This window comes from Dama dama, chromosome 15, assembly GCF_033118175.1.
Source record: "Dama dama isolate Ldn47 chromosome 15, ASM3311817v1, whole genome shotgun sequence".
NCBI lineage: Eukaryota > Metazoa > Chordata > Mammalia > Artiodactyla > Cervidae > Dama > Dama dama.
Window position 1 is genome coordinate 13672710 of NC_083695.1, and position 17674 is coordinate 13690383.

The 17674-nt window shown below is 40.7% G+C and overlaps 2 protein-coding genes across 7 annotated transcripts in view; one reads left to right on the top strand and one right to left on the bottom strand.

Moving 5' to 3' along the window:
- The window catches only part of SPRTN (SprT-like N-terminal domain), a 53588-nt gene extending 41673 nt beyond the window's left edge, over nt 1-11915 (bottom strand). For 2 of the 6 annotated variants that reach the window (XM_061161499.1, XM_061161498.1), the window contains exons 1-4: nt 11349-11904; nt 10022-10121; nt 5926-6054; nt 2922-3189 (exon numbers count right to left, since the gene is read on the bottom strand). In XM_061161499.1, coding sequence (XP_061017482.1) covers nt 2922-3189; nt 5926-6054; nt 10022-10121; nt 11349-11569 — 718 coding nt within the window. In that variant the 5' untranslated portion in view covers nt 11570-11904. The other 4 variants (XM_061161495.1, XM_061161494.1, XM_061161497.1 and 1 more) reach the window with 4 other exon arrangements.
- Nucleotides 11916-12016: 101 nt separating this feature from the next.
- On the top strand, nt 12017-16665 carry EXOC8 (exocyst complex component 8). The gene has a single exon (XM_061161493.1). The coding sequence runs from the start codon at nt 12168-12170 to the stop codon at nt 14343-14345; it is 2178 nt and encodes a 725-aa protein (XP_061017476.1). The 5' UTR covers nt 12017-12167; the 3' UTR covers nt 14346-16665.
- The last annotated feature ends 1009 nt before the right edge of the window (nt 16666-17674 follow it).

The following is a 17674-nucleotide window of genomic DNA, read 5'->3' on the forward strand; positions in this document are numbered from 1 at the left end:
AAAGTCATGCTGCAACAAAGTTAAGAAAAAGAAAAAACTTATGAACTAAAGCCTTGAAAATATGCCAACAGCTGGTGTTACAGCCATGAGACAACAAAGTAAATTTCATCAAACTATCTTTGTCCCTTTGTTGTAACATAAAAAAGAATTTTTTTTAAAAGAAATACTTTGCATCGGCAAAAAGGTATTCCTAAATGGTTTCAACTTTGGCTTAAGATTCATAATACTGTTTCCAGATGATGTTTCACTTGTACATAAACTAGGCAACTGTTATGTTACTTAGCATCTAAAATTTTGAGAAAACAGCTAAGCTCTGACCTACAAAATTACAGTAGCTATTTGTTACTAGCAATATTCCAAAAGAAATTTATTTTACTATACTTATCTATAAGTAGATACTATAATATCAACATATTTATAGAATACATATAATATCTATATAATATTTACTATAAATATCTATTTACTATAAAATCTGCCACATTTTAGTGAAACAGAAAAATAAAATCTTTATAATATAGGAAATGTTAAAATTTGGAAGAAAAAAACCCAAAGACCTTGAGTAGCCTAAAACAACTAGTTTGTAATTTTGGTCAATATGTCTGACACTATGGATATTACCAGTTCTGGGAATGAGTTTTAATATTAATAATAAAATATTCAATTTAACCAAATACCTGACAGAATTCCTCACTGCATGTTTTAAGGAAAATAAAAAGATCAACAGATTTAAATACTTTTAAAAGCCAGAAAGAAGTATCTAAAAAATATACATGAATGCATCCAGAAGAAATTCTGGGCTCCAGTGTACATAAGACAAGAGTATAGCACCTCTAGGCAAAATATTTTTTAATTACAATCTCATATATATTTATATAAAGTAGAACATTTACTATTGATGAACTAGATTATAACCTGCAAATCTTATTAACCAGAAATTCCTGAGTGTAGTAGTGAGGCAATAAAGGTGGACGTTGGAGACCCATTCATTTTTCAGAGATTTTTTTCAGCTTTTGACTTGGGTGCTATCACGTTCAAGGCACCAGTCCAAGTGCTCGTTAATCTGAGCCTCTGAAACTTCATCCTGACACACAGGACAGTGTACCACTCTGCTCTGACTTGATGAACTGCTGGGATTCTGAGCTGCAGCTGGAGGATGTAAACTACTCTGCAGATCATTACCACCACTCTGGGTTTGCTCTTTCTTGATAAAAAAGTTGTCAAAAAAAGTCTTGTCTTCTAGCCTGGGTCGTTTACTTGGGAGTTTACCTTCAGGCCCACCTGCATCCTGGGGCACAGTGACAGATGTCGATTCCATGGCTTTTAAGGAGTTCCTTAGAGATATCCTAGAAGATGTAACCCTCCTTTGAGAACTGGAAAAGACTGACTTTTTAGTGCTGTTGCCCACAGTGAGGCTTTTCTTTGGAGACCCATTCACACTTCTGAAAGCCTTGTTGTTGGCAATGGACACTTTAGGGAAGTAGTTGCTTAAGACATTTTGATGACTGGTACTGAGAACAGGGGATGCTACGGAAGTCTTTTTACTTGGACCATTCTGTTCAAATTTCACCTCAGTTTTAGAATGAGGTCTCAGGGCATTTGCTGAATGGTCTTGACTTAAAGGCTCTTGGGTTTCATTAATAGCATGTGAAGTGATACATTTCCCAGATGAACAATTGCTGGTTTCCCCTAGGACATAACCTTTCCCGCTAAAGGGGATTAACAGCTGTTTCTCCCCTCTGTTCAGTTTGTCTGCAAAAGAAGTAAGATTTTTCCTTGATTCAAAATTTATACCATAACAAGTATTAAGCTAATGGATAGTTTTTCCAAATGAAGAAATACTGTTTTGTTCTGACTTAGAACTATACTGTAATTCTCTATTAACAGGAGGGCAACCTTCAGCAGTCAGAAAGCTCTGATACTGAGAACACATAAAGGACAAAAACACCCTCCTTTCAAAACAAAACACAAAATACCATCTCATACTTAGATAAGGAGTTCTATCATGCAAATATCAATAGCAAAATAACTTTTATCAAGAAAGCTCCTTTAGTACTCTTAAGCCACATCCCAGATGGGAAAAATCTGCTACTGCATTATCTTCCCAGCTCACAAAACAGGATATAATCTTTCCACGTAAATTCTTCTATAGCTTCTCAACTTAGTAAACGTTTCAGATTTGAGAAAGCTTATGTCCATGAATCCTTATCACATCCAATCAACAACTTCCCAAGGGAAGAAACATTAACTTTAGTAACCTGGCTACCCCTTCAAAGGGCAGTAACTCTGAACTGCAGAGGAAAGGGGTAAATCTTGAAGTGTTAGCATATACATGCCGTATCCTTTTCCCATTCTTCTAATGAAAATACATACATCAACAGAAGTTGCTTGGATAGACTCCAACTGATAGGAAGGGGTGTAGCTAGGACTTACATTCCGGGCATTGTTATTTGAATTACTGTTTTTACCTTGACAATCTTTTTTTTTGCCTTCTGTTTCCTAATGACCCAGTGAGTCAGGATAGGGAAAGGGACTTTACCCTTAAATTTTAGCAGTGGAAACTATTCCCACTTTTTCTCACATGTATATAGAGCAAAATATATTTTTCTACCACCGTTTTATGGACAATGGGATTTTTTTCTGCTGTAAGTCCATACTTGAAAATATCTACACAAGAAACACTCTTTAAGCTTTATCTTTTTCTTCAAAAAATATTGCTAAGGGTTTTAATCTCTAACAAGAGAAAAATAAAAAAATAAAAAAATTTTTAAATGGGCTTCAGTTGAAACCAAATTTCTTGTTTTGCCTTTTTTTCTGTTGAACAAATTAATTAAAGCTTTATCTTTATGCCAGTCTCTGAAGTGTCCTTCAGAGAACTAGCCACAGTAGTGGAAAAGTAGGAAGACTACAAGCAGACTTACCTTTATGCTCTGCTTCTGATACTGCCTGCTTTCCCAGTTTTGTCTTCCCATTGCCCTTTTTTGAGTAGTTCTCTGGCTCCTTGATTTTGATGAAAGTGCCTCCACAGGTTCTCTGGTGTTCAGCCCACCAGTAGTCATGGGCGGAGGGTGCCCTGTTGGTGGCGCGCTTCACATAGCCGAAATACGGCTTACTGTTCTGGCACGGCCCATTGCAGCGCCACCAGTGCCGACGGTACTCGTCCACCTCGTCATGGAAAGTATGGTACACCTGGGCCGGAACAAAGTTCTCAGCGTTAAGCAGGCAAGTTAACAATTTTAAGAAAATATATGTAATAAATAAGCAGCCTCCCACAACTTCCTTTTTTTTAAACTTTCCAACTTCTCAAGGGTTTTCTGAAGTTATATTCTGGGAAAGATAGTAACTATATTTAGGTTCTCTTCAAAAGTTCATTTTAATGGGAATCAGCAGTAGTTAATTTAGTGCTACATAAACTATGTAAAGATAGAGAAATGTGAGACTAGAAGACAACTTTAAAAAACCAAAAAGCTTCTATACGTGCTAAAACTTTTAGAAACTCACTTTCTAAATGATGAAAAATTAGGATAAAGATTTTATATAATGTCATAATCAGTAAGAATTGTTCCCACTGCTTAAGTTGAAATTTTCCCCTATAGGTAACCATACCAAAGGATTCTGAAGGACTCTTTCCTATAAACACTGGACTCAAACACAAGCACCTGGTCTCAGGCTGCCTCTGCAAAATCCGTTCTCCACATTCACCCAACTCTGCTCATTTCCTCACAAACAGCTTTCTGGGGTACCACTTAATCTGTTTACAGGTGAGAAGCTCTCCAGGGTTTGAATGTTCTCATTCTTGTATCCCTAGTGGTTATTACCAGCTTGGCATAGGGAAGGTGCTCGGTAAGTGTTTGCTGACTGAGTGAATGAGAAACTTCATTGAGACAAATTCTCTTTAAAGGTGCTTTTCAGTCCTTGAACAGGATCCCTCTGTTTCACCCTCTAGATGAAATCTTACTTAGAACCTAAGCAGGAGACAGACAGAGAAGAGTTCAGGCTGAAAGGAAGGTGAGCCCTCCCACATGGTGGCGCTTAGGCTGGCAGGGCCCCATTTTACAAATGATACTTCCAAATGACTGAGCAACTTTTCCTCCTGTCCTCTCAGTGGAATGTTATTAGAAGGAGCAACAACAGCATATGAGTCTTGTTTTTTTTTAACTCTTAATAAATTCCCCTTGTGGGAAACAATACTAAGCTTTCAGTAACTCTACGGATAGTTTTATATTCACTATTTCTCCACTATAAGCAAACAAATTCTATTATTTGGCAAGCATACAAACAATGCAAACAAATTCTATTACTTGGCAAGCATACAAACAATGCAAATTATGGTAAGTGCAGAAGAGACTAGAGGACGGGTTTGGGAGCAAGAAGGCTTGTAAGACCCTGCCTTCTCTCTTATGTTGAGAACACCTCGCTTAGTAATTCAGTGGTAAAAAAGACAGGGAATTGGATCTCTTTTGATTCCAACTTCTGTAATTCCTATAGCCTGGGGCTGTAACTTTTTAACAATGTAGTTAACTAAAAACTGTCCTCAATGTGGATGCCCCATGGAGTCTGCCATATCAGAACGTAACCTGGCAAAGCAAGGGCTGTCTACTTGATAAAACCTCCTAAATTCTCTTCCAACTGAACAACAGGAAATACACTAGAATTTTGCTTAAAGTGTAAAAGTCTTTTATACTAGCAACTCCGTAATTCCTTTGCTAATCTGGATTTTATGTGATTGTGTTAATGCAAGCCACTTATTTGATATTAAAGGAACTCAGTCCAGTAATGAAATGAGCTCTCTAGAAAATTAAATTGACAGCTAGAAAATAATACATGGAGGATGAGTACTTTCCCTTTCCGTCACACTGGCTTTTATTGCTTTTTAAAATAAGGAAATTTCTAAACACACAAAGGCATTTAATCTCTGTAGGAATTAATATTTGTTTTGGTTCAATTAAATTCAGTACTTGCTAAGTGCTTGTAGAGGCACTATGTTATACATCTTGTGCAGGTGTATACAAAGATACACAGGTGTATATAAAGATAGGTAAGACCACCCTACTGAGGTATGAAAGTAAAATATAACATTGTAAAAGGTTAAATATCTGCTGAGGAGGTTCAAGGGAGGGAGAAGTTATATCCCACTGTAAAGATGAAGATCATTTTGACAGAAAATAGAAGAGGCACATTTTAGGGAAAGAACATATGAGGAAAGGCACAGAAATGAACAGTTCCGTTAGAAACATAAGCAAGGGAGTTGTGGAAAGTAAGAAAAAAGGAACAGTAAGGTTACTGGATAAAATGAATGTATAATAACAAAGACAACATTTAATTAGTACCCAAACTGTGCTAAAATGTTTTTGCTTGCATTTTCTCTAACCCTCAAAAGGATCCAATAGCCTAAGTATTGTTATCATCCTCCTCTTACATGTGAGTAAACCAAAGTATGAAAGAGTTTAAGTAGGTCCCACAATCAGTGGCACCAGCATCAGGATGTGGGCAACCTGACTCTTCCTGCTTTTCTGACCCCAGGCTCTGCCACCTCCCACATTATGCAGAAATGCAAGTTAAACACTTCGGATGAAGGGAGTAACATACAATAGCAGCAGAATATAGGACAGACTGAAGGAAGAGACAATGAGGAAAAGTAATTAGGAGATGACAGTAATAGTCCAGAAGAGAGGTACTCAGGCCTGCAATAACTCTGCACAACAAGCTGCCCCAGAGGTCAGAGGTCTCAGGGATGTCCCTAGAACTGCTGTCTTCTACTATGGGTCCCAGATAAGCTGGTCTGCTTCTCTGGGCCCCTCACTTGCCCTGGGAAATCCTGAAACACAGTATTTATTTCTACCCAGTTCTCTATTTTTAATTAAATCCCAGGAAATACTGAATAAATAACTACTAAATATCATAAATGTGTGTGGCTTTATATACCGTTATATTGGCTCCTGTCAGGCGATTGATGCGATGCATATGCTTACAAAACTCTGGACCATGCCCTTCCCGATCTTTATCATTATTAGTGACAAATAAGTAGGCATGTATCATTTCATGCAAGAGGGTCTGAAACAAAAAACAATCACATTAATTTGTTATGGTGCTTCTGAAAATAAAAATGCATTTTCTGACTCTACCTGGGAGTCTTAACCTTCTCTGGATCACAGACTCCTTTCAGATACTGAAGAAGTCATGAACTATCTTATATAAGCACACATTCACACAACTTTGCATATAATATCCAAAGTCCTGTAGATCCCAGGTTAATTCCCTGTTCCAAGAAAGCCTTTTAAATTATTAACCAAAATCCAGTAGAAAAGACTGATAAATTCAGCTACATGAAAACTTTAAAATTCTGTATGGGGAAAAAAATGTTATCAGTAAAATGAAGAAACTCAGGAAAATATATGTGCAACTATCTCACAGGCTCTTAACTCCTAAATTATAAAGCACTCCTAAAAATCAACAGGGAAATGATCAACGATCTGATTTTAAAATAGGCAAATTTCATGGACAGGTCACAGAAAATGAAATATAAATTATCCATAAACATGAAAAAATGCTCAACTTCATTTGTAAAAACAGAAATGCAAGTTAATACATTAAGTATACAACTTCTTGCTTATTGAGACTGGTAAAACTAAAGTTTGACACTGTTAGTAAAGCTAAGGGAAAATAAGCATTCCCATATATCACTGGTTGTTGTTGTTTAGTCATGTCTGACATGACATGTCTGTTGTAAGTCATGTCTGACTCTTTGCAACCCCATGGACTGCAGCCCACCAGGCTCCACTGTCTATGGGATTTCCCAGGCAAGAATACTAGAGTGGGTTGCCATTTCCTCCTTCAGGGGGTCTTCCCAACCCAGGGACTGAACCCCAGTCTTTTGCACTGACAAGCAGATTCTTTACCACTGAGCCACCAGGGATCACTGGTAGGAATACAAAATGGTACAACCCTTGTGGAAAATTTGGATAACATCTAACATATTTACAAACACATTTATTGTTGGACTCAGCAACACCTAGACTAAAATGAAAGGCCATGTGTATAAGGTATTTTATTGTGGCACTGCTTACAAAGTGAAAGAGTGAAAACAATGTTTAGCAATAGGGGCTTCATTGAAAGAACTATGGTACAGCCACATAATGGAATTCTATGTAGCCATAAAAAAGAATGAAAAGTACCTCTATGAAATGATATGGAGGGCACTATAGAATGTATTGTTTTAATGAAAAAGGCAAGGTACAAAAGAGTGTACTCAGCATTTTGTATAAGAAGTATGCTATGTGGTGGGGAGTAGATAAGAGTGGATATAAATACTGGCAAAAGGAAAAAAAACTAGTAACAACAGTATCCTTTATGGTGAAAAGGTCAGAATAGAGGCAAGGGGGAGACCAAGATTTCTCTGTGTATAGTATTCTGTAGTTTGAGGATTTTAAATCATGTAAAATTTTAAAACAAACAATAAAACTTACTGCTCATTCCATACCAAGGATGGAATAGTTTAGGTATAAAGTTTACAAAAGCATTTATGGCTGATATGTCATAATCTATTCTAAAAAATATGAATACAAAAGTGAAAATCATAAAGGTCCTCAAAAGCATAGCTTTTTTCATAACCCTCCAATAGTTTTTTTTTAAAAAAGTTTTCATCAGAACTAGATTGGCATTAATGAATTTTAGTTGTATAGAATTATATGAATAGAGAAATGCAAGAATCAAACATTTACCAACTCTTATCTTTTCAAGAAAATGCCAGTCTATCAAGACTCAAATTCAAAGGTCATTCTATATTTCAGATGTTTTTCAACATTCTAAAATAATGATAACTACTCTCATTAAAGAGAAACAACTTAGGTTCCTGATTTTTGGTTCAATTCAAACACATCTTGAAAATGGTACATGGCATTATACTGAACATTTCCATTTTTATTTATCTACCATTTTCCACATTTAGGCTCTATCTACGTATCATTTGTCCCCAAACGCCTCATTTCCCACCACTGTTCTAGATCTGGCCAAAAACAACTACTTCTAGACCTAAATATGCCATAAGCTTAGTGGCCTCACTTTTGTCCATAGCATACCCATTCCTTCTGCCAAAAGTAGTCTCCTCTACCATTTCTACATGTCAGAATTCAATTCTGTCTTGTTAGGCTCGCCTCCTGGAGAAGGAAATGGCAACCCACTCGTGTTCTTGCCTGGGAAATCCCATGGACAGAGGAGCCTGGAGGGCTGCAGTCACAAAGACTTGGACATGACTTAGCAACTGAACAACAACAACAAACATCAAAAGCAAATACTAGAATAACTAGATTAGTCTGGCACACAGTAGGTACTCAGTACAGTGAGCGGTAGGCATGCTGATGTTAGTAGTAATGAAATCCACATCTGTGAAACTTTTCTTGACCTCCTCAACCAGTTTAAGTTTTTTCCTTTTCTGAATCTTATTCATTATAATTTAGGCAGCTACTTCAAATACAGGCCAGTCCCTCTATTCTTCCTCCATCCATCTTACTCCTGATTTCACATAATAACTTTCTGCCAACAGCAAATGCTCACCTGAAGCATTACCACATAGTTCCCATTTTCTTCTTGCCTATTACCTTAAGAAAAAAATCGTTCATGTGTTATTTAAACCAACATTGTTCATGCAATGAACTCAGTTTTCAATTAGGGCTGTTCAATTGGCGCTCCTTATAAGGTTGATTTGGTTAATCATAGTTTAATTTTTTTTAATGCTTTACTGTTTTTTTCCTGCTTCTTCACTGAATTACCAATAGAACTGTGTTTTTATCTACCACTATGACTGTAGATTGCTTATTTCTCTTATTCATTTCTGCTGATTGATGCTTCACGTTTAAAGCTATGCTATTACTTTTAGAGTCATTATGTGTCTGTATTTAATAGGTTATTTTATCATTTTAAAATGTCTCCCTTTTTTCTAGTAAAACTTCTTCCCTTAAAATCTTTATACTAATACTAGATAGCCATAACAGTTTTCTGTTGCCTAATATTTGGAAGATATGCTTTTTCTCATCCTTTTATATTTAACATATGTGTGTCTGTTTTAATCACATCTCAGTTAATGTCATATGCCACTGCATGTCTTTAACTGGAATGTTTAGTCCATTTACATTTAATATAATAACATATTGTTTTTATGTCCACTTTTCTCTCTATTTCATCTGGGCTTTGTCCCTTTATTAGTTTCTTTTTTATTGAGTATTTCTGTTGTACTACTTTAACATTTAGTAGCTTTTTTTAAAAATTGTGATTAAAAAAAATGTAACAAAACATTTACCATCTTAACTATTTTAAGTATATAGTTCAGTAGTGTTAAGTACACTCACATTGTTGTGAAACCCACCACTTTTTGCTATCCTTAAAAAACATATTTCCAGGCATGTTTTAACTTACTTCCCATCCAACCTCTATCACCTATGCTCTCTGGTGCATACATTTCAAATGATACAACTGAGGCAAGACAACTCACACCAGGTATATCTTGAGGATTTTCAGGCAACTACTGGACTCAACTAAACACAGTTTAGGGCTCCTACTGCTTCATTCAGCTATTAGGAGTGATCACCATCTATAGATATGAAGTGTGCCCTCACATTGGTTTGTTCTGCCAGCCCAGCTATATGTCATGGGAGGACACCATGGTGGCTGAACAGAAGAGAATCAAAATTTGTGTGTGTCAATAAAAAGGTTTGGATCTTAACTTTCTTGCTGCTTCTAAACCAACTACTTTGTCTATCTAAACCTTATCTTATTTATAAAAATAGGGATAACACATACTGAACATAAACAAGACTGTTGTAAAAATCAAAGTAGCTAACATACCTGAAAGCCTCCAACTTTGAAACACTGTAAGAATATAAGATAATCATTATTTGCCCCACAATAAAAGTTTGCAGTGAGGGAAAACTGAATTTTTTCCCCCGTGTACAGGTTAATTTACAGCAGTCTAATAATAACTGTTTCTAAATTACTGAGCTGAGAATCAGGTTTATGCAAAGAATACCTCCACAAGATCTTTTCTTGGTCTCAGCTTTAAAAGGGGTTCACTGAGACGGATGGAACACATTCCACCCCTCCCTTCATAGCTGCATATCCCAGCACACCTGGAAAACAACCACCACAAAAATTGTTAGTCACCAAATATACACAAAATGGAAACAGAAATGAAAGAGCAAAATCCCTATTTATTGTTCTTGGACAGTTCAGACTGAGAGAACTCTATGAAGGATGGCTTTCTTGAGAGTATACCCACTTTGTTGGGAGATGCTTGTATTTCATCGGAGTAGTGGCTTCCCTAGCCTGTTACCAGGCCGTAACAGCTTGAAAAAGATAATCTTATTTTGCTGCTCCCTGTCTCCTCCCTACAAGCTATGCTCCATCAGTTGTAGTCGTAAAGGCCAGATCTCCATTAGCCTATGTCCAAAATTATAATGGAATCCTATATGAAAGAGATACTTTAAACACACGAAGTGTCATATCTTCTCTCTTATTTTAGATGCTTTGATATCAATTCAAAAACAAGTACAGTGGTATACAACGACTTCTTAGACTTACTTGTTAACTCCGTTCATATACCGGGGTACATTATCTCAAATCAGAATTTCTCAAACCTGGAGTGTCAGGAAGGGATCCTTTTAGAGGCATCCCTTTAGATCCCCTGGATCCAGAAATATGGGAACATGAGCACCTTCCCCACTCTGGGGCTCCGGGGCTCACTGCTAAGTACACCACACAGTGTGTCCCTGGCACTCTCTCTTGGGGCAGATTCTGGCTGTTTCTCCCACCTGGATCCTAAAGCACACCCCTAAGACAAATTAGAAAAGCGTTAACTTGCTTTTTAGTAACCGTTAAGGGCCTCTGGACTGTGCTGTGTACTTAGTCGCTCAGTTGTGTCCGACTCTGAGACCCCACGTACTGTATGAAGCCCGCCAGGCTCCTCTGTCCATGGGATTCTCCAGGCAAGAATACTGGAATGGGTTGCCATGCCCTCCTCCAGGGGCTCTTCCCGACCCAGGGATCAAACACAGGTCTCCCAGGTCTCAGGCGGATTCTTTAACGTTTGAGCCACCAGGGAAGCCCTTTCTAGTGAAGTGAGATTCAAAGAAAGACAATTTTTCTCTCAGTGCGCCCCTTACAAGTCAAGCCATCGCGGGATGAGCCACGGGGCTTTCTTGAAGTCGTTTAAGGTGAGAAGGGAAGGGTCTGGAAGGAAGATAATCCCTGTGGGGCCGCCTGCCCCAAATCCAGAGCCCGGGCTAACGCCGCCGGGACCGGGAGGGGCGACATAAGGGCCGCCGGCGGCCCCGTCCACAGCGGGGCCCGGGACTCACAGCGTCATCCGCACGCTCCACTTCACCTCGACCGCCTCCAGTTGGCCCCAGAAGAAACGGTCGTTGAACAGAACAAACAGGGCCTGTAAGTCAGGGGTGGGGTCCACCAACTCCCAGGACGCGTCGACCAGCGACAGGGGCTCCTGGGCCGGTTCGCGCTCCGAGACCTGCAAGTTCCACTCCTCCTGAAGCTGTAGTGCCAAAACCAGGTCCTCATCCATGGCTGCCGAGGTCCAGAGCGGGTGACTCCACGTCCGGGACGGGGCGGGTCTGAGGGCCGGGTCACACGCCTAGGAGATACCGGCTTTCTGGCCAGTTCGCCGATCTCGCGAGACTCAGGGAAAACGGGCTCGACAACGGGAACTTAGCTTGTCCCAAACGCCGAAGTCAAGATTCTGGGCCTTAAAAAAAAGAACTCAGCGTGACACCACCTATGGGCTCAAAACTAGGGTTGAAGGTTTCAGATACCTGGTTACAGTCTTCACGGTTCGCGAGTCACGTCAAACACCAACGACACACTCCGCCCACGCGTAGCACCTCGTAGTACCTACATCTCTCTGCCCCGCCCTCCACTCACTTCCGCAATAGCTTCTCCAGCGTAGGAGCCCTAGGCCCCTGAAGTTACTGCGCAGGCGCACCGTCGGCACTCGGCACCTTGCGCAGGCGCAGTGACTGAAGTTCAAACCCGGGCGCAGGCGTATTCGTCTCTCTTCCATCCTGCTTCCTTAGCCCTGGAGTTTGTCCCGGCTTGGGTGGGCCTCCACAGCGGCGGCACCGGCCACGGCGGTAGTGACAGGGACTGCGTGAGTCCGGACGGAAATGGCGATGGCGATGTCAGACAGTGGGGCGAGCCGGCTGCGGCGGCAGCTGGAGTCGGGCGGCTTCGAGGCGCGGCTGTACGTGAAGCAGCTCTCGCAGCAGTCGGACGGGGACCGGGACTTGCAGGAGCACCGACAGCGCATCCAGGCGCTGGCGGAGGAGACGGCGCAGAACCTGAAGCGCAACGTCTACCAGAACTACCGGCAGTTCATAGAGACGGCCCGTGAGATCTCCTACCTGGAGAGCGAGATGTATCAGCTTAGCCACCTGCTGACGGAGCAAAAGAGCAGCCTGGAGAGCATCCCGCTTACCCTGCTGCCGGCTGCCGCTGCCGCGGGCGCCGCCGCCGCCTCTGGAGGGGAGGAGGGAGGAGGTGGAGCGGGGGGCCGCGACCACCTCCGGGGCCAGACCGGCTTTTTCCCCAGCCCCGGGGGCGCCTCCCGGGACGGTTCTGGGCCAGGCGAGGAAGGAAAGCAGCGAACCCTCACCACCCTGCTTGAGAAGGTGGAAGGCTGCAGGCACCTGCTGGAGACGCCGGGACAGTACCTAGTGTACAATGGTGACCTGGTGGAATACGAGGCGGACCACATGGCCCAGCTGCAGCGGGTGCACGGCTTTCTCATGAACGACTGTTTGCTGGTGGCCACCTGGCTGCCACAGCGGCGGGGGATGTATCGCTACAACGCCCTCTATCCCCTGGATGGTTTGGCTGTGGTCAATGTCAAGGACAACCCACCCATGAAGGACATGTTCAAGCTGTTAATGTTTCCCGAGAGCCGTATTTTTCAGGCAGAAAATGCAAAAATCAAACGGGAGTGGCTGGAAGTGCTGGAGGAAACCAAGAGGGCCCTCAGTGAAAAAAGACGCAGGGAACAGGAGGAGGCAGCGGCCCCTCGAGGGCCACCCCAAGTGACCCCCAAGGCCAGTAACCCGTTTGAGGACGAAGACGACGACGAACCAACTGTTCCCGAGATAGAAGAAGAGAAGGTGGACCTCTCAATGGAATGGATCCAAGAATTGCCTGAAGACCTGGATGTCTGTATTGCCCAGAGGGATTTTGAAGGTGCCGTTGACCTGCTGGATAAATTGAACCATTATCTAGAAGACAAGCCCAGCCCACCTCCTGTCAAAGAACTGAGGGCGAGAGTGGATGAGCGTGTCCGCCAGCTCACCGAGGTGCTAGTTTTTGAACTCTCCCCGGATCGGTCCCTGAGAGGTGGTCCCAAGGCGACCCGCAGGGCAGTTTCTCAACTAATCCGACTTGGCCAGTGCACGAAGGCTTGTGAGCTGTTTCTGAGAAACAGGGCGGCAGCCGTGCACACCGCAATACGCCAGCTCCGCATTGAAGGGGCCACCTTACTCTACATTCATAAGTTGTGCCACGTTTTCTTTACCAGCCTTCTGGAGACCGCCAGGGAATTTGAGACCGACTTTGCAGGCACCGACAGTGGCTGCTACTCTGCCTTTGTGGTCTGGGCGAGGTCAGCCATGGGCATGTTCGTGGATGCTTTCAGCAAGCAGGTGTTCGATAGTAAGGAGAGCCTCTCCACAGCGGCTGAGTGTGTCAAAGTGGCGAAGGAGCACTGTCAGCAACTGGGCGACATCGGACTCGACCTCACCTTCATCATCCACGCCCTTCTGGTGAAAGACATCCAAGGAGCCTTGCATAGTTATAAAGAAATCATCATCGAAGCCACTAAGCATCGCAACTCCGAGGAGATGTGGAGGAGGATGAACTTGATGACTCCAGAGGCCCTGGGGAAACTCAAAGAGGAAATGAAGAGCTGTGGGGTGAGTAACTTTGAACAATACACGGGGGATGACTGCTGGGTGAACCTGAGTTACACGGTGGTCGCGTTCACGAAGCAGACCATGGGCTTCTTAGAAGAGGCACTGAAGCTGTATTTCCCAGAGCTGCACATGGTGCTTTTGGAGAGCCTGGTGGAGATCATTCTGGTTGCTGTCCAGCATGTGGATTACAGCCTTCGGTGTGAGCAAGATCCAGAGAAGAAAGCTTTTATCAGACAGAACGCATCCTTTCTGTATGAAACAGTCCTCCCCGTGGTGGAAAAAAGGTTTGAGGAGGGTGTGGGGAAACCTGCCAAGCAACTCCAGGACCTGAGAAATGCCTCCAGACTGATTCGAGTGAATCCCGAAAGTACAACGTCAGTGGTCTGACACCTGGACCTGTTTATGTGTAGCCCTATAGATTGCTTATATATTATTTATATTTATATTAAGTTGTATTAGCATATTCTTTATACTCTCAAACACATCTTAAAAGATGCTCTCTCAGATAGAAATGCAAAATCAAAGGAAAAAAATGTTAAGCCCATATAACAAAAACATTGGAATTATTAAAATAACTAATATGCCTTCCTTTTAAGGTATGCTAACTCTCTAGTGAATATATTGTCACAGTATAGCGTTTCAGCTTATCCTTTGACTCAACACACTTTCTCACAGTATAGATTATGCGGTGCAGATAGAACAGTGCCTGTAAATACACAGAGTGTGTAGTGAAAGTCTCCCAGTTCACTGAAATGTTAGGTTTCTGAAAGGATAAAGTGCCAATAAAACACCCTGCTTCATATTCTTGTGGACCGTAAAATGTGTGTGAACAGTTTCGGGGAAAGGGAAGGAGTTGAGAAAATTGGCTTTAGGGTAAACTTTGGTCAACAGAATTCCTTCATGAAAGTAGCTAATGTGTGGAGTCTAATACTCCAGTCCTTATAGTTCACAAGAGGAAGCTTTTGTAAGCACAGTTTAGCAAGCATTTACAACCTGATTTAAATGGTTCATTAGTTGTAGCTGCTAATTAGCAGCTTGATAACACTTGATTTGGGTGCATTTACTTGAAAATCTGAAGAACTGTGATAAAATTTTTTTTTGTACATATCTCTGAGTTGTCTAAAGTTCCAGCTGGAGCTTTTCCTTGTCATGTTAAGAATAATAAAGAAAACAAGACACATTGTTAATAATAAAGATAACCCACTTTTAGTGTGGGTTACATAAAGTGAATCAGACTTCATGCAAATGAGAGCAAAGTTTTCATTGAAATACTTACTTGGATTTCAGGGTCTGGGTGGTTAGGAAATTAGGGAAAATCATATGCAGACCCCATAGCATTCTCAAGTGTGACTGCTTTGAGCAGAGATTTGTTTTTTCTGGCTAAGAGGAAAACAGAAAAGTGCCCATTAAACTATTGTATCTATTGTATATTGATTATATGGCCTTCCTCATACCTGGAGAGAAACTGCTAAGATCCGTTTTTCCCCAGCTTCTAGTTATCATTCTTGTCCATAAGTGTCATTTCTGATGTCAGTGACTTGGAAAGGTCATTTCTTTTATCTGAATGAAAATAGTGGTATTAAGACTGTGGAAATTATGTAAAACCTGAAATAGTTTTTAATAGCACCTGAGAGTTGTAAAGCTCCTTAACATTAATTACTCATATGCCAAACAAACCTCTTATTTTCTGTGTAGCTGTGCATATTTAAAAGGTTAAAAATCATTTCTTTGACTAAATTTTTTCACATAACTTTAGCATTTTCTAGATAATAACCATGACTGGATATTTCAGTTGAACAAAAACAGTTGTAACCTGCCTTTTGTTTTTTTTAAGATCACTGGAAACTTGAATTTGATAAAAATTTTATGCCGCTTGAAGTTTCTAAAGTTATATTGTATGAAACATGTATTGTGTAAATATTTGATGCTGGGTTCATGAAATGATACTTCTGAAATCAAAACTTCTCTTATGCCATGAAGTTGCAGAAACCTCAGTGTGTATACTCAGATATTCAAATGGTTGCCTCCATAGCATTGTCTGCTTTTTAAAACTGGAAGTACAGAATTTTCTTCTGGTAAAAGTTGTGTGTTCCTCTAAGTTGTAGCTGGAGGAAGTATGCTGTTGGAGAATGGGTTAGTGTGGGACAAGTTGATTAAAGAGCATCGATGTTGCAACGTGCCTTTGTGCCAAGGCAGAGCAATTTCACTGCATTCCTCCAAGTGGGGTCAGAGCTCTAGTTCTTGTTTAATTAGACTCCAAAACAAGGTCTAAAAGTTGAATGCAGTTAGAGATTGCCCCTAAATCTAGTACATACTGTATTATACCACTTACGTGTTGATTGCCTTTTCTCAATTGCTTCAAACATAACACTGTCACTTGAGCTTGAAATCAGACTTGAATGAATTAATTACTGTTGGAAAAAAGACGCCCTGTGGAATTAAGTCTCTTTTTGATTAAAGCCTCATTTCACTTAAGTGCTGAAAACTCATTTATTTTTGTTTCAAATACTACCTGTAGTTGTTATCAGCACTAGTATTCTGCAGCTTGCTTTCCTGGGATTGGGAATTCGGGACTTGACGTGTAGTATAAGATCAGTATGTGTACGTTTTGCTTATTGGTATGCTGTGATCTGAGGGAATCTGAAATGTCTTACCAAAATAAAGCTTACATTTTTTTTCTTACACTGAATAAAATTGATTGATGTTACATTGTTATGTATTCATTTCTTCTCTTTAATGATTTAATATTCTTATGTTCATGTTACTGAAATGTTTTAAATACCTAGGTTTTTATGTTTTGTTTTTCTATATGGGGATCATAGGTACAAAACCATTAGCTAATTTAAGTAAGTGTTCTGCTACTATCAGAACTGTGAATTGTCAAATCGCAGATTTTTAGGATTTCCCTGAATGGGAGTCAGATATACCAAATATGAATTTACTGGGTTTTGTAGCTTCTGCACATCTTTAAATGAAGAAAATATAATGTGGGCTATATGACCTAAGAACTTGGGTCACAAATGACAAAAATCTCCTTTTTAAAAAAAATAATATGTGGATACTGCGGGAACTATCATATATAATTGACTTAACAATATTTATCAAGTAACTTAACAGTATTTATCAAGTACTGTGCCTCACATTGACTAAAACATGGGGTGGGGAGGACAGGATAAAGTTAAGTGTGTTTCCTCTTAATGTGCTTAAAAACCGGAGAAAATAGAGAATAAAAACATGGAAAAAATAAATTAGCAAATTAAAGGCAAAACTGTTGCAAACTAAATTAAGCAAAATTAATTTGAATAATTGCAAACCGTGTTAAAAAAACAAAAAGACTGAAAAACGTGTGTGTTGTAGTTTAAGTGCCATGGGAGTGCTAAGAAGGAAGAGTGCAGTGTTATTCTGAGGAGTTTGGAAAGGCCTCGTGGAATCGTTGGCTTTAAAGTCAGTCCTGGAAGGGACAAGGTTTCTGTGTGCATGGAAGACGGGCATGAGAGCTTGAACAGAGACACGCAGTGGGCAGGCTTGTGAAGTAACGTGTCGCCACCATTGCAGATGTGCTAGATTCAAGGCAAGGAAAGCTGTGTCTGTAATTCATCCCTACTAACATACCTGCAGAGGGTATGGAGTAAGAAGTCCACATCATCACACCCGGGCCCCTGGTGACCCTCCTCAGCAGAGGTACCACTGGTAAGAGTTTCTCATAATGTTTTCCC